We start from the raw sequence: 21756 nt of genomic DNA, 5'->3' as shown, positions 1-21756 counted from the left end.
AATTTATTTAGCATCTTGATTAAGATTTCTTTTTTTTAATCTCCCTGCAACTAGTTCTTCTCCTGATATTTTTGATAATGTTAAGAAAGGGAATCTGCCTGTCCAGACACTATTGTGTAGTTGCTGCAATACCTTTTTGCCAAAGAGCTGGAAACTACAAAGGTCCAAGTGAACTCTGGATATCCACAGTGTGAGAGCAGTTCTCCAAAAAGTTGAAAATCTGTCTGACAAGCTGAATAAGGGCACATTTGCACTCTGAGTTAGGCGACAAAGGCTGGTAGTGGAACTCCCTGAAATCAAAAGGTGTTTCCTGTAAATGCAGAGGCCAGTGTTAACATGGCCCAGTGCAGGGGGAGAGTTTTAATTAAGCTGGATCTGGGAAGCCAGGGTGTTTTTTCTCAGCTGAAAGGTGTTTTGGCTTCCTTGTGACCAGAGGACAGGAAAAGATTTTGCAGTAAAAAAAAAAAAGTCGGCAACTGAGGCACCTCTTTTTGGCTTTATGATCACTGTGCGACCAGGCTTAAATGTTCTGGGAGCAAGTTCCATCAGCTCGTTTCCAGCCATGGTAGGTCCTGAAATAGCAGACATCAGACCTATGACTGGTTCTTTGACCTAGCAGTGCTATTTTGGCAGCAGGCCCAGGGTTAAACATAACAAGAGTCATTTTCAGTCCTTGCTCTCCTGAAGGTCAGTGGCCCAAATGGTTGGATGTTTGTCTTAGCTGTTTCCGGACAAGGTCTGCATTTTGTAATGATAAGGCAAAATTCAGAGATCCTCATGTTGGCAATCTCCCGCTAACTCTAATTAGAAAGCATGTTTTTCCTGAATAAGGATGTCAGGATTTGGTCATTGGCAATTTTTAATTGTTTTGACCATTTTGAGTGGGGTGTTCTTTTGTTGTTGCTAGAAAGGCTCACTGCTCCTTTTTACCTCCAGTCCCTGACTTTCACAGGATAGCGCTGCTCATTCTTAGCATTAAGCCTAGCTTACCAGAATTGCCCATTGCCAGGTGAGGCTTTGAGGTTCATTCATCTGCTCAGGTCACATGGAAGAAGCAGTCCCCCTCTTAGCAATATGCCTGGCTCGCTCTGGCTTGCCAAATGCCTTCTGAGATGAGTCTCCTCCCCTCTAAAGCTCCCTCAGAAAGCTATCAGAGAGGTCAGCCACAAATTGGTCCCATTTTTTCTGCCAGACCTCTCTGGCTTTGGCTTTCTCATCCGGTAGCATGGCACTGTATCTGTGAGGAGGAGAAAAGTCAGTATCAGATAGGAGACAAGGGGGCAGCTATTTCAAGATCAGTGACCAAAATGAAAAGGCAGGAAGCAGCAACAGATTAACCCTTGCAGGATGCGCCTACACCACACAGAGTAACACAGTGTAAAGAGCCTTTAGGTCCTGCTGGCTGGGCTCACACTGGGACAAGAAGCATCATGGCCATATCAACAGCTACTGAGTCCTGCAACATGAGGACAAACAGCTCAGTCTGCAAAAGCTGGAGATTCACTGGGTGGCACTCAGTGACTAGTACAGAAGAGACAGAGCTGCTGTTGCTTTCAGATGTCCCCTGGGCTTGGTCCAAATCAGGAGGAAATAGGAGTATTTGTTGTCTCCCTGGCCAAGCGGGGACTTGGGATTGGCATGAGGACTGGCACGGGATTTGGCAAACAGACAAGACTCTAGGAACGTGCAGAAAGACCCTGGGCACCATACCCAAACTATTTTGGCACATATATAGCTGTCCAGATAAACAGAAAAAGTGATTAAACATACCCAAACTACATGCTGGTAGATTGTTTTCCTGTGTTTCCCCAATGGGCCATGGCAAACATCAGAGCAAATCAAATTTGGGCAGAAATAGACAAGTGATACAAAATCATAACATTTCTCCCGTACCCAGAACCAGGCACTGGAAGCAAGTTCACAAAGGATGGAAAAGGGAGGAATAAACTGAGACACTGAGTTAGAGAAAAGCACTCAAGGGCACGGGCAGAGGAGCTTCTGGGGTCCCTGCGTCCTGCCCTTGGAGGAGACACACAGAGGAGGCTTTGGATTAACAGAAGCCCAGTTCAAGTGGCAGAGGAGACTCTGGGGCCAAACCCCAAATACAGTGGGTTTCCAGGGAGCAAGTTGATAGTCCCCTTAGCATTACTATGGCTAGACGAGAGAGGTGAGGAACTTACTTTATGGAGTTGAGTGCAAGTTGTTTCAAGGTCCTCAGGTCGGCATTCATCCCTCCGATGGCCATAAACACCTCGTAGAAGTCATAGGAGACACCCTTTGCCCCAAAGATAGGGGGATCATCAGGGCTGATCACAATGGGGTGCCCTTCAGCCATGAGGTCGGCTGCGGGGTGGCTCCGCAAGTCAGCTACCAACAGCAGGACCTCGGTGGGGAAGGGTGGGAGACAATATGATGCTGGGTTATTCCTGTAGCCTTGTTTGCATTACAGCACCCATCACACCGCATACCTGCTATAGCTGCCTGTGTCAGCGGGTAGTCATCAGGGAGGAAGAGCCTCTAGAGGGCTGTTCAGAGTACCTTAGGCATTCTGCTCTGAACTGCTGCAGGAGGAGCCTACTTGTCTCCACTGACTATACAAGGAGATTGGTTTCTTAAATTAATCACCTAAATCAAGGCCAGTGGGGTGAATAACTTCTGGGTTTTTAATAACAATTTGACTGTGAGCATTTCAGGAACAGTCTTTTGGTTATGTATTATTTGCCATGACACTTAGCTGAGAGCATCTGGAGCCTGTATCAGGGTTCTCTCCCTCAAGGCTCACACCAGTACATCTCTACCCCAGAGCATCCTTTCTGCTGTGCCCAGGGGACAATGCGCACCATGCTAATGATGTGTTGCAAAAGAGTTCTCCCTGGTTATAAATTCTACAAAACCAAAAGGACTCCCGGTTGCTATCCCAGCTTCTCAGCCTCTGGCCCTCCTGGCTTTGAAGTATTTTCCATTATATCTCTTTAGGCACCTCCCTGGCTCTGGGCCTCATCTCCTCTAGGGACGACTGCCTTCCCAGGTTACTCTGGATAGGAATTTAAATGATTTTGAGCTGACTGGTGTTACAAGCCTGATACATACACAGCATGTGTCTACGTAGCAGACTGCAGTGTAATGTGGTGCAAAGAAAACTGAGCCAGCCTGGGTGCAACAAAACATCTAGCTGCCCCCCAGCTCCCTGTTGCTCCTAGCCACTATGGTAAATCCCATTCCAGTGTCCCAGCCCCAAGACCTAAGCTTTTACCAACATACCTGGTTGGAGATGGGACAGACTTCTACAGGAATATCCCTCTTCAGAGACAAACTTTTGGCTACTGGGTGTTTAATGAGGGCAAGTCCATGGCCAATCCGGCTGGTATTCAGTAGCAATGCATCCAGCACGTTATTGTCTACAGAGGTGCCCTGCCAGTCTAAGCAGAGACAGGTAAGAATCACTGCAGTGCTGTGAGGAAATATATCTTCTCAAACTGCTAGATGATGTTGTTAATAGATGTCTCAGTTGCAAGGTGAGAGGGTTGCTCATGCTCTGAGTTCCCACTTTGCATTTTCAGTGAAACAGGGATCCGAATCTGCCCAGGACATTGCCCAGCATAGAGATACCCACTCATCTCACCTGGCTTTAGAGGTCTGCAGTATTGCTCTTACAGCTAAGCTAATCATGCTGGTCTCCATTCATAGTCAATGGAGAGAAGTAATAATTTCTGGGGAATAGCCTGTGCATTAGGATGAGATGTATTGTGCCTCAGAAGTGCTTGTTACTGTCTGTGGCTATAAAGGGAGCCTAGGGTAACTAGTTCAGATGTAGACATCTTCTCTGTAGATGTCAACATGCAATAAGCATAACACACAAGTTAGACACAACTTTCATGCATGGTTAGGATAAATCCCACCCATATGGACTGAATAATATATTGTCAATAATAATACTTTGCCCCAGGAATGAAGGGTAACAATCAGTTACTGTGATGAGTGTATTCAGTCAAGACTCGAGGCTGGCTCAGACATACCTACACCTTAAAATGTAACATAATGGTTGAGGAATTCTGCTGCCACTGTGTATGGGAGGTGAGTGCTGCTCTGAGGAGGAAATGGCTACCAGCAATAACTCTTGCAGCATGACTCCATGTCACACACAGGGCAAAGATGCTGAGCAACATGATGTCTACAGTCAAGAGCAGGGAGCAGGTAGGGGAGGTGCCATGTAGGAAAGCTACAGCAACAAGCTGATATGGGGAGAAGCATAGGGAAACCCGATTATATACACGTGTATACACACAGACACATCATCTTCATACAGCCAGGCTTGCTTCTTCCGTGCTTTGCAAGACTCCACCTTTTGCCTCTGCAAGCAATAACAGGCCTTGAGTCCTCATGCTTACCAGTCTCCCCAGCATGGAAAAAGTATGGCAAGTTGACCCCCAGGGAATACGGGATGGTCAGGGCATCCTTCAGGTCCCATAAAGAATGACCTTCATCTTCATCACCAACCTGGGGGAAAGAGGAAAGGTATTTTTGAACATGCTCTGGAAGATGGTGGGACTTACAGCTATATATCACTGAGGTGCCAACTGTACGGAAATTACAATGCTGTGGGGTAGGGAGCCGATTCTTTCAGGGGATTTTGTCAATGACCCTCAACAACATCCTTAGCTGGAGGATTTGCAATTCATTTACACTGATTTCAGTACAGCAGCAGAGGATCTGGCTCTGGTATAAAACATATGCCATATTATACATGTAGTTATATTGCACCTCTAGGGGTTAATGTGAAGCCACAGAAGAAATATGGTTACCAGGTCGAAGCCTGCCATGGTGTCTGGGAAGCGGGCTCTGAGTGCCATGGCAGTGACGATGGCTTCTTTAATCTGGGAAACGTTCAGCATCCTAAAGAGCAAAAGAGAGAAAGCAGTGCAGAGGCTCACTCCCACGGGCCTGCCTTCTTTGGGTTTGAGTTGTGAAATGGGGCCTCCAGGGATATTTCCAAAATGCAAGCTGCTCCTGAATCTGACAACCAGCTTCAGGTCTCCAGAGTAACAACAGCAGAAAATTGATATTATGAAAGGAAACCCCTGAATGACCAGGAAATGCCTGGCTAGACCCTGCTGTCACTTGAGTTGAGGCATGCTTGTCTGACTCACTGGCTTTCCCATCTACCAAGCGGTGAACAAAACAGCATGGAGAGAAAATGTTCAAATATTTTTTTTTCCTCTCGACTGTTTTGCTGGGAGGTGGGACAGTAGCTGCATTTCAAGAGAGTTTTAAATTTAGATTTCTTCCAGCCCTATCAGACTTAAACATCACAGTGCATTTTGCAGACAGACTCTGTCCATGCCCAAGCTGGCCAGAGGCAAGCCAGCTCTGAACTGGAAATGGCATCGTGCTGAGCCGGAGTGAGTAAGTGCTGCTGAGAGGTCTGTTATATTTGCTCAGGATCACCTCACGTGACTTCATTGCATCTGGCTGACTTGGAGAACAGCCTTGTGCCCACCTGCGAACAGCAGCACGAACATACCGTACAAAGGCTGCCGGGAGAACAGTGTTTGCAGGGTCTCACGAGGACCTTTGCAACACCGAGTACCCATACTCGGGCACTGCTGTCACTGTTTCAGTTTCCGCAGAGAGGGGGAGTACGTCCAGGCTTGGGAAGAGAGCATGCACGGCTTGGACACACATGCACGCAAGCAGCCCTCCCCTTGCTCATTTCCGCACCCAGGGCTGACAGACACTTGTCTCTCCGGCACACGCCATGAGCTAACCCTGGTCACTTCGCACGTACGCAGACTTATATAGATGATTTCTCATCCTCAGCCTTTTACATGTGCCAGGGAATGCTTCAGGAGTCAACGCCCTGGGTCTGACGACGCACGCAGGCATTGCTAAACAACTGTGGCACTTCAGCCTAGCCCTCGGCATCGCTTCTCCTGGCCTGGACCTCTTTCTCCCCCCGCCTCCGCCATCGCACAGCCAGCCATGCACAGGTGCTCTTAGCCCCACTCAGCCTCTACCTGTGTGCTGTAAATATAATCTTGGCTCCAAGAAAGTCAGGGTGCTCCTTCACAAACTGCCTGGTCACTTCCCGATAGGTTGCCACAGACCATGATTTATTGTGCCGGGTGCCATCCAGTTCATACACCTGCAGGATGAAAAGCACATGGCAAGCAGAAGTTGGAAGAGGTGTTTTATTGGAGGGTGGGAGAAATGAACTGAAGAAGACCTTGAGAGAAGCGATGTGCTGCGGTCCTGGCAACAGGGCAGAAAAAAGCAGTTAAATCTGTGCAGAACATTTTCTTCTTGAAGCCTTTACCAGCTGGCAAGAACCAAGGAGTGGTTTTCCTCCCTCCTGTGTGATACAAGAAACAAGTTTCTCCATGTTCAGACATGGCAAGCAAGTGCCCTTGAGTACCCAGTGGAGACCATGACCTCTTACTCATGTCTGTATCAAATGCTGGAGCATTTTGTCCAGCCGTCTGGCGGCTCACACGTGCTCTGTGCCTTGCAGTGGCAGTCTGTCAGCCAAGGCAGCCCCAAGGCACGCAAGGGCTGAGCTCCATAAGCTACCAGCTGGGCTGGGCTTCTGCTCCCCTCTGCCAGAGGTTTGCTCTGTGACCTTGAGTCAGTTGTTTAGTCTTGCCACGCTTTCCCAGTTCTCTGGCTGCAAACTGGGAAAAATAATCCTTTTGGCATGCTCTGTCTCATCAACTTACTTTGTGAGTTCCTCACTACCAGGGCTATACGCAGGGCTTTTGCCCTGATTTCAGCAGGGGTGTAGACCCTGCATGCCCTGATTGATACTAACCCACAAAGCCCGTACCTGGAGTCGCTCACTAACAGTGGCTGAAATCACTCCATCTGTTCTCTTCTTATCCTTCTCACATTTCTTTTCTCTTTCACCCTTCTCCTCCACCCTTCAACTGGTCCACTCCACCTTCTCACTTCCCCTCCGGTGCTGCCGCTTGCAGTGATGCCCCTTGCTAAGCCCCTGTGCCCCATCGTGCCATGGCATCCCCCTTGCAGGCACCAGCAGCCACGGGGCAGCCGCAGACGCTCAGAGGGAATTTTCCCCTGCTGCAGCCCATGGGAATGTGAGACTTTACACAGCTGAATTTGCAAACACAGCTGGGTTTGGGGGGGCTTTTCCACAATGTTTGCTGTTTCACACTAAATCCTGACTTTCGTTTACTTTACTTCAGGGGCTGCTTCTTGCGGGCTTTGCTGCAAGGCAAGCTTTTGCAGAGTGTCAGCGCTGTTGTCCAAGCTTTGTAGAGGATCTCCAGCCACACAAGCATCTCGCTATTCCCATCACACCCTACTCACCTCGACTTTCACAGCAAAGCATTTCCCTTCCCTCTCATCCCCACTCCAGCCTAGCTGGCACTTCCCTGCCTGTGCTGCCCGTCAGGGCTGGCAGCCCAGCATGCTCGCAGCTCCTCACAGCCCTCACAGTGCTATTTGGGCTGCAGGCAGCCTGCCTGCCTGTACCTCGCCACACGCCGAGCTGCTGGGTGCAAGCAAGCCCGGGGGCTCTGGAAGCTCCCATGCCTGGAGCCAGCATTAGGGGCTGGATGGGAAGCAAATCTTCCCTGCCAAGCCTCTCTTCAAAAGACATTACAACCATGTCCAAGGGCTGCCGGTAAATGCAGGGTATTTTCCAGTCAGGCCCAGACACTTGTATCATCGCAGATACTCTTGGCCCGGAAACCTGTGCGACCTGGCGGGATGCCAGCACTCGCGCTATCTCACAGCACAGGAATTTTGCCATTGCTGTTATTTTCTCTTTCCAGGTACCCCAAAGACAGATGGTGACTGAGTTCAGAGCAACTGGCTCATGCCCAACCCCAGCAAAGTAAGATACATATAAGCTTTGTGGTCTTCTCCTCCTCCTTTTTTTTTCTTTTCAATACACCCTTCTCATCTCAGGCACGATAGAGTGCCAGCCTGCAGCCCTGACACTGAGCCCTATTTTGCTATGGGGCCAGCCCGAGCTGCAACAGGGCAAGGTTAGCAGCTCCGCTCCCCAGCTGTTGGGGGGGAGGCACGCCCAAAGCCAGATCAGCCTCCAAATTTGTCACAGCACCTGCCTGCCTGTTGATGGGGTAGCTGCAGAGGCCTGCCCAGCAGCAGTGGTGGTTGCTGGGGTGCAGACATTCATCTGCAGCTGGCTGGAGCCCACCAGCCGTTGCACGCAAGGGCAATGATTTAAGGAAGTTGCTGGCAGGCACATTCGGGAGTTGGGCCACCAGCAGGATGTCAGCGTGGCTGCTCCATCCACTGGACGCCATGGTGCCAGCACCAAGCTCCTGCCTGTGTTCCCACGCACAACCCACCACCACCACCTGGTCCTTCAGGTGCTGCCGGATGGACCTTGCACAGCAGCTTCGTTCCCGTTGCAATGGACTGTTAAGAACATGGAGGTAGGTGGTGTAGTGAGGAGCAGCGGCCCCGGTTCATTTGTTTTTGTAAGGCATCTGCCTCTCTGACAGAGCTCCCACCCCCATGCTGCCCTGCTTGGAGCTGGTCTGGAGAACTGTATGGAAAAGGTGTGCCTGCAGTGTTGAAATTGCCACTGGGAAAGTGGGAACCGTTACAGCCGAAGAACGGTGGTGGGGTCTGCTGGTGCTTGTGAAGGTGTTGGGGCAGCGTGGGATTGTAGAACAATCTGACCAGCTCCGGGTGACATGCAGGGAGAAGGGCCTAAACTATTACCAACAGATTCTAGTGTTAGTGGCAATGAAAGGAGCAGTTCATACTTCACATGCATAGCCAAAATTTTAGGTTGTCTGCAAACTGTGGAAGACTGTGCTTTGCCAATCGGTTTACTAGCCTGTTCAGAAAAATCATTCTGAAATAAGCTGTGGAATTAAAATAATGTAACTATTCCAGAATAAGTCTCTCTTCAAGACGGGAAATTGTTCCAGAAGAGCTGCCACAGAACAGGTGATGCTGGTGCAAAGCTGAGATACATCTTCCCAACCAGCACGATTTCGACACAGCTCCCAGTCAGACTGTACAATGCAGTTTTGTGCTGTTGCCACAGTAGGTATCTTCCTTAGCCATTAAGAACAAAGCATATCTCATTTTCAAGCCCTTGCCTATGCAAATCTCCAACAAAGACCTTTGAATATGATCAAGGTTTTCCAGCATCCTTAGAAGGGCAGGTATGCAAACATCCAAAAACTGAATTCAAGATAGGGCTTGAGAAAAGTTATGGAGAAATAAGGATTTAAAAGAATACTAGAGAAGCCAAAAAATACGTACCGCAGGCAGGATAGCTCTTATCTCGACATACTGTATGTTATCTTCATAGAGCTCCAGCAGCCCCTGGTAGAAATAGGCCTTGAACACAGGTGCATAGCAGATAAGTCCAGAGGCAATGAGAAAGACTTCTTCAAATCTTTTCCAAATGAAAGTCTGAGAAGGGTAGGCCAGCTCAGGGGCATCCGTCACTAGGGTCAAGTTTCTCAGCAAGCTGTAGAAAAGGGTAAAGAGAAGAGGAAGAATGAGAAGAACAAACAAGACAACTGGCTTTCAGCATGCAAAAAGCTGCTGGCTGGCAGCTGGGTGTTCAGTACAGGAGGAAATAGGTTTCCTCCAACATAGGTGTGAGTTTTATTGTCAGAGACCAAGCTCTGTGGACGTGACACTCTCCCACCCGCATGTTCTGGGGTGCAGCAGGGCAGCGGCTGTGCTGAAGGAGGCATGTGTTCTTTGGGCAGGACCAAGAAAAGGTACAAAGCCGTTCCTGCCACAATAGGGGCCCAAGATCTAACTCGGAGCCTGTTGGCACTGCAATACAACAGGCATAACAATGACTGGTGCAACTAGGAAGCATTCAGGTCATTTTTCTGCCACCTATATTTACTCCTCTAATGGCTAGTACAAATAATAGCTGACAGGTAAAAAGTCATAGCTACATGTTGAGCTACAAGCAGGGTAAGACTAGGTGTTCAAAACCTGCCCTTTCCTTTTTTGAGGGCAAATTCTTGAGGAGTAATGGAGTTACAAAAGCAAGTGTGATGTTTTTATATCATAAGAATTGCACTCTGCTACCCAGAGGTATCCTTAATCCGAAAGTAGGCTAGTACATTACTCCTGCAGACAATATATTCTCCCAAACATCTTCAGTGCATGTAAAAAGTTATGACACCCAGCCCTCTGTTCACCAACTAAAGGCAGACTGAGTCTCCAGGAGATGCCATGTACTGGGCCACCATCAGCCTGCTTACTAAGCCTGTAACTTGCCCTGGTACCTTCATATTGTCAAAATATGTCATCTAATATAAGCAGGGGGAAAATGATTGTGAATCAGAAATCCTTTCCCCCCCCAGGTGGAACAAACCTGATATCCTGCCTGCCTTGCTGATAACTTCTTCAGATTTGTCTGCTGGGAAACAACTGATAAGAATCGCAGGTCCTGGCTTTTCCTTAGTGGGACAGAAACGTATTTATTTCCTCCATAGTCTCAGCTGGCGTATAAGCCTCTTTCAGAAATCCAGAGAGGCAGCAGGTAGTTTTATCAAGCAGAGTTTAAGGGAGCCAGTAATTACAAGATTATCTAGTTGTGGGTGACAGCTTGCATTTAGGACAGGGTGAGCGTCTGTGCCGCAATGCTGTCCTCTGACAAGCTGATAGCCTTCATCCCGCCCGAAGCCTTGCCTCTGGCAACAGCTCTCCTCCCTCCGCTGGTGGCTACCTGACGAAGAGTTCGTAATAAATTTCTCAGGCCGGTGGGCAAAGTCTAAATGGCAATACGGGGGTGATTGATTAACTTCATTCCTGGGTGGACAAACTAAAGCCATCGCAGCAAGCTACAGAGCCGGTTGCTTGCAGGTGGGTGGGCTTACCAGTCTGGCCAGGCCTGATGCTTATCTAGTGTCAGGGGCTAAGCAGGTTCAGATAGAAATACATTCAACCATGCTTCATCTTTCATCCGAGTATATTGTTTCCCCTTGATAACAGCTACTGATCTTTACTAATGTTTTGTGTTTGATGTCTTGGCCCCCATCCTCGTGCAGTGCTCTGCTCTGTTATATGGGAGGTGTGGGTTTGATTTGTGCTCTTATTATCTTCTTCCAGGAGGCTTCTGTGGATGGAATTAAAAACCTCCCTCCTATAGATGTAAAATGTAATCTGGTCCAAACTCATAAACTAAGACATCCTGAGCAGGGACATCCCTTTTGAGTCCCTCCATCCTGCCCATAAAATGGAGCCTGTTCCCCTAGCATTTGCCTGTTGTTTCACTCTCTAAGGACCCTCTTCCAGCGGCTGCAGTTTCATTTCTTCTCCACTCTGTTAATTTCTTTGCCGGGAACAATTTTAGAAGCAAAACTATACATAAAGAGACGCTTGTACCACGTTAAGGATGAGATTTTAAATGCTCAACAGTCAGGAAAATTCAGAGTTAAGGTTTCCACAGCAGCTTTGGTTCTGCCCTCCCGCGCATTACAATAGGGGCTTTGGTGCCATTATCACAGGACACTGGGCAACCCCAGCTACTGTTCAGTAATCCATGCAACCAAAGGAGACCGAGCTGGACCATGGCAGGGGCAGGCGGCATTTCGGGCGGGCAGTGGGGAGCACGCAGCAGCAGGAGACACCGCAGTATCACCCTAGAAACTGGGAAGGCAGGAGCCAGGGGCATCTTGAAGGCGCTGATCCAGCTGCCGGAGCTGTGGTGGAGGCCAGCCGCCAGCAGAAAGGGTGTGCTGCAGCTCAGTGAGGAGGGGAGAGGAGGTTTCATGTGGGAAGAGCTGGGGAAAAGAGTCTTTTCCGCTCCCCTCCTGGCCGAAGGGCAGCTCCCCGCCAGCCCCGCACGCCGGCGGAGAGCACCTGCCCGAAGCCGAGAGCCGAGCGGGGCTGTTCCCACCAGCCCTGCAAGCACCGAGGGAAAAACCTCCCCGTGGATCAAAAGGCCGTGCAAGCCCGTTCTCGCCACCCCGCGCAGCTTCATTTCAGATAAGGACGGGCGGTTAGTTGGGCTCCCACTGCTTTCTCCCCTTGTCCTGTGAGAACTCGGCTCCTCCAGCAACAAGCGTGCATGGGGCTCCCCTCCCTGCCTTTAAATCTAGCTGTACAAACTTGTGGTTGTTTACTTAGCCTGTGCTCTTGGACTAGAAAAGGCAATAAATCCCCACACCGCCCTGCTCCTAAAAGCACATAAATCAAATCGTGTTTTTTTTATAATCCCCTTCCCTTTGAGACTGATTATTGATCCCTATAACTGTTGAAGATTTATTGCATAATAGTGATCCATCCTTGATAACTGGATAATCTCCTAAGGGTTCAGGGGCTTTTGCCATCAGTAGCTCATGCAGATGAACCAAAGCTTCATAAATACCTTTTTCTGCTTCTTTTCTGGAATGGGCCCTCGCCAGTGATCAGGTGCAGACTACAAATAGCCTTCCATGTCATGTCATATATGCGCTGAACAATGCTATTGCAATGCATATGCCCAAAGGGGCACAGCTAAAACGACCAGCTAAGGATTATTTATTTTCAACTGTGGTTTTGCTTTCTCTTTTCCTATTTTTTTCCCTAGCTGTTTTGCTTTCTTGCAGAAGCGAACGGTTTTGTCGCCTTGTTTTTAAAGGGATTCTTTTTCCTGCTTCTTTTTCTGTTCTCGATGGGTAATTATACCTTCTCCTCACCGTAGTATCTGAATGTCTTCCAGTGGTGCATTAAATAGTGTGACTAACATCTGTCACATGTGGTTCATTCGCTTTCTCTCTCTCTCTCGTCCCCTCTTCTTCTCCCCAAGGGGAGACTTGTAGAGGGAGTGCTTTGTTTCTGTAGTGGATTTTTATTCTTTTTTTTTTCCTTGTAATGCACACACTGCCCTATTTTTCTGTGAGATAAGGCAGTCGGAGGACACGGAGGGGAAGGTGATGGCGGTCCGGGCAGCCGTTAGCACCCAGGGGAGTTGTCCCCGCAGCCTCGGCCATGGTGTCAGCTCCCTCACAGATGACTTCATCCTGGTGATAGAAAGCTCCACTGGGCCGCTGGGCATGGCCTTAATCCTCGGGCTGCTGGCGGGGGGAGGTGTGCGGTGGTATTTTACAAATATCTGGAATGTCAACGCTGTTTCCCTAAATATCTAGGGGCATGCTCTTGCTTTAGAGACAGTGGCCATTATGTTGCATCTTGAGGAAAAAAATGGCATTATCCTATATCATAATTGATTGTGAAGTAAATAAGTGAGGCTTATTTTTTCTTTTAAGTCTCAAAGCAAAATTCCCTTCCTTTCCCTGTCTCCTGGCCCGCAGTCTCCTGACTCTCATAATAGCATCCTTTTGGAAGCTTACCAGTAACAGAATACTCCAGGGTTTTGGCCCATAAGACGTGTGTTTTGAATAGGAATGATTAAACCTTCTTTTGAGGGAAACAAACAAAAAGACTTCCGTCCAAAACACACACACACATACGTATATGTATGCATATGTACCTAAAAATGCAAACAGCAAAAATGTAATGCAGATACCTCTCTCCCTCACCCCTTCCTGGTCAGGAATGCAGTAAGGTGAAAGAGGTGCAGCCTCTCGGAAACAGTTCCATTGTTCCCTTCACATTTGCTGATCCACCCTGTCTTGCATGAGAGCCCTTCCCTGCTGCCATATTCCCTTGATACTTCCTTGAAACCACCCAACTATCCATCCGTTCCTTCCTCTGACATCTGCTTTCTCTCAGCTTGTCAGTGCTCAAGGGCAAAGAGGAGCGCAGGAAAGAGGTAGCCTGGGATGCACATGTTCAAGAGACTGGGAGAGTTTCCAGAAACTGAGAAGCAGAACAGATTGGGGCCTATTCCTGGCTAGAGACCTATTTCTAGACAGCCAAAAAACATTCCTAACCCCTAGACTAGTACCCGGGGATTAGATGAAAATAGGAGGGGAAGCGACTCGATGTGGCTGTTGTTCGTGTGTTTGCAGATTATGTGCAATGACTCCTCTGCGATTTTGTGGTGATGAGCACAGAAGGGCAAGAAATGAAGGACAACATACTCAAATGGGTGAGTCTGAGCACCCAGGATGCGAGAGATCCAAGTTTGTACTTGGCTCTGGCACACGTTTGCTGAGGAAAATCACTTCATTGGTCTCTGCCTTGGTTTCCCCTCTGCCCTTGGGGACACCCTTGTAGCAGGGTCTGTCTTGTGTCCCTGTGCAGTGCCTGACACTCTGAAGTCCTGCTCTGACTTGCGGCTACTAGATGTTGTCAGACAACTAATATAAAAGAAGAGGAGTGTGATAACACTGCCCCTGAAAAGAAGTCATGTTCCCAAACAGGAACATAGGGAACCAAATAATGCCCAGCTCCACCCTCCTAGGTGTATAGGATGCCATGGCCTCTAGCCTCATCCAGAAAGGGATGTTACACTATGGAAGTACAACCGAAAACAAATACAATGAAGGGTTGCTCCTGAGACAGTTCTGAAATACCCAGTGCAATTGCTTGGGCTTTAAGGAAGTGAAGCTGTTTCAAAATCCAATCTCTTGCACATTATTTATGGGTCTCCTGGTGGGGTTGAAGAGTGCTGGTGCTGTGGTCTTTCCCTCCTCATCACTCCCAGCAGAAATGGAAGGGAGCTAATGGGGAACCAGTTTTCTCTTTGGAAGATGTAGATAAGTGATTTCCCACTGGATCTTATTTCTTCCATCACGTGTCAGGGCAGTTGAGCGTCAGGAGATAAAAAGGTCAAGAGCCCTGGGTCTGGCACTACTTTCTTCTTCCCTTCTGGACCTCTGTAGGAGAGGGGTGGTGGGTGCCTCAGGGAGTCAGCTCCCTCTGCCCTGCCCCTTGCTGTTGTCGGGGAGGGAAGGCAATACCATGCCAAAGGTCTGGCAGCTTCTCAGCTTCCCAACCTGACCTCCTTCCCAGATCTGTAGGGCACAGCGCCCAGACAGCTTCCATGTGGAGGGGATACCAGCTCCCTAAGAGTTAAAAGGTCTCTATTTAAGAGCACACACCCTCACTGAAAAGCACTATAGTAAAACCCATCAAGTTTCACTTCGGAAATGCTGTAATTAGGATCACTCGCATCACCTTAATCCAGCATTCTCCTTGTGTGTCAGCATGGCGATACTGTCTTTAATTACACGACACCCCATACTAATTTTTTCTACGGGACCCCAGTCCCTGTAGCGCCGCAGACAGTGGTGCCCTCTGAATGGATCGCTACTCAATATTTTCCTTTGTCCTCATCACTCAGTGTCTGACTTCATGTATTATTTAGCGTGCTTTCTCCAGCCCCCCCCCCCACACCACGCAGAACTACACGCTTCCTCCTGGCCTTTTCAGCAGACCTTTGTCCCGGGATCAATGGCCCCTGGATGGGGAGACAGGGCTCCCTCTTCCTGTCACCACCGGCTGGAGGGGGAGCCAGGCTATTCCCACCCGCCTGTAAGTGATTAAATGGTAGGTGGCTGCTGAGCAGCCAGCTGACACCTGGTCCTGATAAAAGGCTGCCAGCAGTTAAGGTAGGAGCTGCCTGCAGGGAGGGGAGCTCCTGCAAGAGAGTGAGTGATGCCTTGGGGAAGCCATCTGAGGTGTGAGCTCCTGGACAGCTGTAGGAGGCCTTGCCTGTAAGGGGAGAAGCTCTGTTAGCAGGAGGGTGTTGAGAAGGAAGAGTGCTATCACGCAGAGGACCTGTGTGTAGGGTTCATTGGCTCAGCCAGTGCCCAGGCTGAGACCTAACCCCTTATCTGAGGGCAGGAGGGCAAGTTGCAGTTCCTGGTGCCCGAGGGTCCTGCTGGGAATGAGTGCCTCATGCTTCAGCATGGTGGGTACCAGTGGGGTTTCAGAGACGGTCCTCAGAAAACAAGGTTGGTGTTTAGAGGGGGAGGTTGGGTTGGGTTTTCTTTTGGGTTGTTTTGGGTTTTTTTGCTAGTGCAGTAACTAACATAAGTAGTTTGCCCAACTTCTTGCTCTGAATCAAGACAATGACTTTACAAATGATTTCTCTGCTGTTGGGGAGAGCCTGTTCATCAGCTACCTGACTTCCTCATCCTGTTCCTGGGTACCTGAATGGATGAGGCAAGGTCTTTCACCATGCAGCCCTGTCCCATGCTGGGAGTACTTCTAGCCGGGGTGCTGAGGAGAGGTGGGGGCAGGTCACATAAATCTATCTAAACCACTGTCTTCAACATGTCTGTGCAAAGGACCAGAGTGAGGGTGCAGAGAAAACTTCAATTTTGATGGTCTCTAACTCTAGTGTACTTAATGCTGCAACCTTCAAGCTCTTATATTGCTGTTTGCTCGTTCTATGTACGCAGCCCTACATGGAGTTTCCCACTTCCACAGCAGCAAGCAAATGAGAAAGCTGGACCAGAATGATCCTGCTGGCTACACAATGCTGTCACGAAGTACCGGCAGGTTTGCAACCCCTCTTCACTCACCTGCTATCAAACTCTGTCACGTTGCGTAGCTGTTTCCGGTAAGTCTCCAGCAAAACCCACTGGGAGCACTGGGCTGGCACTGGATAAGGAGGGTGAGGCTTGGAAAAGCGAAACCGAACAGTGCCCATGCGGGTGAAGCAGATGTAGCAGTCAGGGAGGTAGGTGGCATTGTACACCAGCCAGTCCACGCTCAGGATGGCATAGTCGTGCAGGTGTAAGACAGCACCTGGTGGGAGGAAGAGTGTATCCTAATGAGACAAGGCAGCTGAGAAGAAGGAATCAAGGTTTCATGTGATAATAGTTTGAGTTTGCCCATCCAGGGGCATCTGGAAATGCTTCTAGATGGCTGTGAGTGACCTCTCCCAGCAGAGACTGCGCGGCTGCTCTGCCTCCCCCATGCTGGGGGATGTGGCCCCCTCCACATCAAACGTGGGGCAGGCAGAGCGTGACCACTCCCTGGGAGCAGAGGGAGGGGGGAAATCAATAGGGAGCTCTGCTTCTCCGCTGGGATGGAAAATGCTCTGAGTTATTAAAGGTCTTTGCTGTGAGCTGGCTCAGGCCCCACTGATTTAAAGAGGAACTTGCACAGTAGGGAGCAGTTTACAAGGCATGCTAGCTGACTGGCAGACCTGAAGCAAGCCTCTGTATCTAAGCTGTTTGAATCCCAGCCTCAATTTTTGCATCTAGTCTGTGTCTCTTCTTTCATCTCTTTGAAACTCTGGTGTACACCAAAATCGCAGACCATGACACACTGGGGAATTGCACTCAGATGCAAAAGTACCATCTACTTCTATGCCTTATCAAAAGCATGCTTACTTATGTTGTACATCTGCTGCTGGCCAGCACAAAGGGCGTTTGGGACGCTCTGTTACTGTACAGCATGTTGACAACTGCCAGTCTTCCTGGCATAGGAAGCATCCTCTGCACGTTCACCTTCCTCAGCCCATCCTTTCGTTTTGCTAAGTTCTCTCCTTTTGCAGAGACTTCTTACATTATTGGTGCTTGAACTAAACTTCACCTTTGTAAAGGGAAGATACTGAGAGCTAAAGTCTTACAGATATGTATTTTATTAGTCTAGGGGAGACCTCATAGTCAAAATAGCTTTGATGCCCTTAAGGGTAAAGGGAGAACATGAGCAGCAGGAACAAGACAAAAGACTGGTATGTATGTGACATTAGACAAAACTTCAAGACTATAATTTATAGTGAACTAATCTAATATAGACTATAATGTCTATAATCTCGCACTACAGAGGGTCTGACTGTTAAGATGCTGAGCAACTGTGGTTGCTGCTGTCAACAGAGCTAGTGGGACAGAATGGGCATGCCACAGCTGTCTAGATCTGACCTTCCTCTCACTGGCAATGCCACCCTCTTTCCTATGTGAGCAGCAATAGAAATTACAATAGTGCTTGAAACAACAGTAATTCCCAGGGGCTCTAATCAAGACTGAGGCCTCTAAGACTAGATCCTACTCAAGCTACTGCAAGGATGTGATCTTGGCCCTAAAAGCTTACAGCTCTTGCAAAGATTCTGAGAACCCATTTTAACACCTCCTGGATTGAGAAGTGTTAATTTTTTTGTTTTGATTCCTCCTTGGTATCAAAGATACCCAATTGAAGGTGAAGAGGGGGGTACTTTTAAATTCCTTACTATTCAATTCAGCAATGAAAGGATAATGACAATTCTGACATACCAGTCATTTATGGTAACAGATTAGAATGCTGCAAGCCAGGGATCCTCATCCCACACCAGAGGCTGGGAGGGAGAAGCTGGGAAGTGAGAAAGATGGCTCTTATCCATGTGCCAGTGTCACAGCCTTGCAAGTGAAAAACGCTCCTGTGGAGAAGCTGACTCCCAAATCTTCCAAAGCAGATTACCAGCCTGTTTCCAGGCAGCCACGTGGGCAGGGCGATGGGACTCTGACTCTAAAAAGGGACCACCTGGAAGGGTGGACATATTGAGACATTAGGCTTCCTGCTACCCAGCCTATGTGGTTTGGATTTCACCTTGGCTAAAAATACCCTCTCCCCCTTTCCATTGCAACCCGGAGTACTGAGCTTTCAGATGCTCCTGTGTCCCAGCTGCTTGTCAGAGGATGCACAGAATGGTGTGGTGAAGGTATCGGACAATCTCATACCGCTATCTAACCTAAAATGGTCCAAATGCCTTTAAAACTATGTGTGTGCTGCAGAGTACAGAAACCCTCTTGGTATAGGGCATGGCAGCCCATTAGCACATAGCTTGCTGCACAACAGGGGAGGAACAACATCTAAAGACAAGAGGAGAAACGCCTGCCCTTATAAGCAGAGATCTCCTATAAGTGCACAGACCAGAACCTGATTGAAAAAGACTAAGTGAGAGAATATGGTAGTTGTTGTATCATATTCTATAGGTCACATCAACACAGGCTTTGACTTGCGTTCAGCAAGTGAAGAAACTTGCAGTGTTGGAGGTAGCACCTTCCTCCTCTAGTGCCCCCAGACTTTCCAGTAGACTTCCAGGTCTGCTACAGAACCACCTGCAGAAAGACTTATTCGGGGATACAGCATTTTTGGCTAAGGTGTGGGCTAAGACAAGGTTGGTAGTATGTCTGTGGTATGTGTATGTGGAAAAATGAAAGGCCCTGGCTGGAACATGCTGAGCAAATGTGGATGTCTGTGATGTCTTGTTGTCTTTGCTTCCTCTGCCCTTTCTCCACACTTGAAAGGCTGAAGGATCCATATCGTAAGTTATACCAAATGCTACAATTGCTGGAAATGTGTATTCATCCAATCCATCCCCCTCTTCCTCTTTCCCCCTGCCCCGTCCCCAAGCTCAGAGGCAGGGCTCTTCCTGGAACCCAGCGAGCGTGATTTACAGCTCTCATAAGCTCATCTGCCACATCTCATGCTTTGTTCCAGCTCTGCCATAGAAAGCAAAAGGCAAGAGGAGGATGAATAAGACGAGCAACCCTTAGGCCAAGCCTACCTTTTGGCATGCGCTTTAAGATGCTGAACACCATACTCTGATCAATGAGGCCTTTTGCCCGAAAGAAGTGCATGCTTGGAGGAAACAGTCCCGTAGTTATGGCTCTTGCAACCTCCTTCTTCTTGAGGTTTACGAGCTTTGTACTGAGCTGCTGTTCCTGTCTACTCAGCACCAAATTGCCACCCGTTTGATGGGCTTTCTCCTCCTGCATTAGGAAGTCCCGGTCCTTCCAGAGTGGGGTGGGAAGGCAGAGGGAAGCCAAATTCAGGAGAAGGTATGCCAGTCTTATGCCTTGCCCAGATGAAGGCTTCATCTTAGAGCTGCACCTAGGCAGGAGGAGAAGATTGGAGCATTAGCACAGGTCAGAAGGTGACATCTTAGCAATGACCCATTGGGATATTAAACTGTTGGCCCATCCTGCAGAAGTAGTGGGTTAATTGGATGCTCGGTACTGGGGGGAGCATCTGGTACCAATGTCCACTGTATTTAGGGCTATGCATTCGCACACTCCCCATGATGCTGATTGCACACAGCAAGACTATGGGCAGAGTGGAGAGGAGATATTGCTCCCCAGATTAGGCTGGGAGCACATCACACAGACCTGCAATATGGCAAAGGTCTAGCCCTGGAACAGGGGATTGGTGAGGTCAGGACTCTGGCTTGCGAGCTGGGATGGAGCCCCCTCAGAATAAGGGGTGCTGGCTGTGCTGCTAGCATCCCAGGGAGGGAAGCAGGGGGCCATAGCACTTGAGGTGCTTTTAGTTTTTGCTTGAGCTAATCAGATCCTGATTCCCTACAGTCAAAAGAAGAACTTGTTGCACCCTTATAGTATATTCCAGCTATCAAGCAGAGGGGTTAATTTAAGGGCAGAAAACCCCACGGCTTCCTCTGCAGTGACAGAGGTGTGTCCCTTCCTTGCAATCCCAGAATAAAGAGGACGGAAGGGAGACTGTGGGAGTAGTAAGAGATCACAGGAGACAGGCACATGTGAACTCTGAGAACTCTGCCCTTCCCAAAAAAGCACAGCTGCAATATAATCCTTCAACACCAGGCTTTAGTGACCCTCCACACCAATCTCTCCAGACCAAAGCAGGCTGGAGAAAGGTTCAACATTTTGAAATGGTCCCCTGTGAATTACATAGTAAGTCCCTGCTGTGTCTTCTGCTTCCAGCCTGTCCTCCACCCGTGGGTCCACCAGGATGCTCTCAGCCCCATCAGTGGGTCCCAGGAGATGAAGGCATGCTGGGGGAGCAATCTGCTGGGAACAGAGCGGCAGTAGATGCAGCCCCACGTCAGGCCTGGCTCTGAACCTAGAGAAAGAAACATCCTAAAAGGTGCTATCTTATCCCTGGTGAGACTGGCTCACTTACTGTTAACTTTCCTCCTCCTTGCATCCAGAGCTCATCCAGCTGCTGCCCGAGAGAGCAGGGAACAGTTATCTCTCTTGCAAGCCGGCAGCGTCCCGGCAAAGATAAAGAGGCAGGATCCGTCCCGGCGGTGCAGAGCGAGGCACCCGCTGGCGCAGACAGTTCCTCTTCCTGTGCTGCCGCTCCGGCTTGCTCAGCTTTTATTTATCCCCGTCCCTACCACTTCATGAATATATAAAAAGGAGGAGGAGGCAGGAGAGGTTATGAGAAAGCAGGACACAGGCGCCCGGGCAGGCAGCTGAAGGAAGCTGGACTGGGAACCAGGGGGCCAAAGCAGCGGGGTCACCTACGGGAACCCCTCTAGCTCCTGCACAGAACAGAGGTGGATTCTTTAACCCATCATTGACTGCCGGCAAGGCGATCAGGGGCTTGTCTGTGCAGCCCTCCCGCATACCCTGATACGCATATGCAGCTTTTAAATATCATGGAAGAAATACTTAGGCACGCATTCCCGGTACAGGGAAACTCTTAAGCCCCGCTCAGGCTGTCCCAGGAATACACGTGAGCTTGGGTTTCTAATCTGATGTAGAGCACTGTGCATTTAATGCCAACAACACTGCAAACTATTTACTAACGTTTTTTTATCTGAGAAAACAGTAATTTGTAAAAGTCCTTTTAAATGATTTTGCCAAGTCTTTGCCAGCTGTGCGAACCAGGCAGATGTCAATCCAACCGGCTGCACCAGGGGTGCATTGGGCACACAGGGCTAAGCTTGTACCTGGGGAGTGAATCAGGTGGAGGCGGGTACGGTCTGATTTTTTTTTTTTTTTTTTAAATCACAACAAATATTGTAATTTCACCATTTTATTTTGCACAGTTGAATGGACTGAATTTTAAAGTTATTTAAAACAGATGTTACATAAACAGCTTCCAGTGGAGAACAAAGTGCATTTGGTTTAATTTAATAAAAATTTTAACAATTTTAATTTTTTTAATAAAAAAAAGAAAGATCTTGTAAGCCAAGAGCTA

The 21756-nt window shown here is 48.7% G+C and overlaps 1 protein-coding gene across 1 annotated transcript; it reads right to left on the bottom strand.

Annotated features, from left to right (window-relative positions):
• Positions 1-431: 431 nt before the first annotated feature.
• On the bottom strand, positions 432-20809 carry ADA2 (adenosine deaminase 2). The gene is made up of 10 exons (XM_050907458.1): positions 20731-20809; positions 19361-19686; positions 16392-16617; positions 9265-9475; positions 6015-6142; positions 4803-4893; positions 4389-4497; positions 3262-3419; positions 2181-2383; positions 432-1237 (listed from the first exon to the last, which is right to left on the bottom strand). The coding sequence occupies exons 2-10, from the start codon at positions 19671-19673 to the stop codon at positions 1129-1131; spliced, it is 1548 nt and encodes a 515-aa protein (XP_050763415.1). The 5' UTR covers positions 19674-19686; positions 20731-20809; the 3' UTR covers positions 432-1128.
• Between the last annotated feature and the right edge of the window lie 947 nt (positions 20810-21756).

This window comes from Gymnogyps californianus, chromosome 1, assembly GCF_018139145.2.
Source record: "Gymnogyps californianus isolate 813 chromosome 1, ASM1813914v2, whole genome shotgun sequence".
NCBI lineage: Eukaryota > Metazoa > Chordata > Aves > Accipitriformes > Cathartidae > Gymnogyps > Gymnogyps californianus.
Note: the sequence above shows the minus strand (reverse complement) of the source record. Positions and strands in the feature narration are given on the sequence as shown.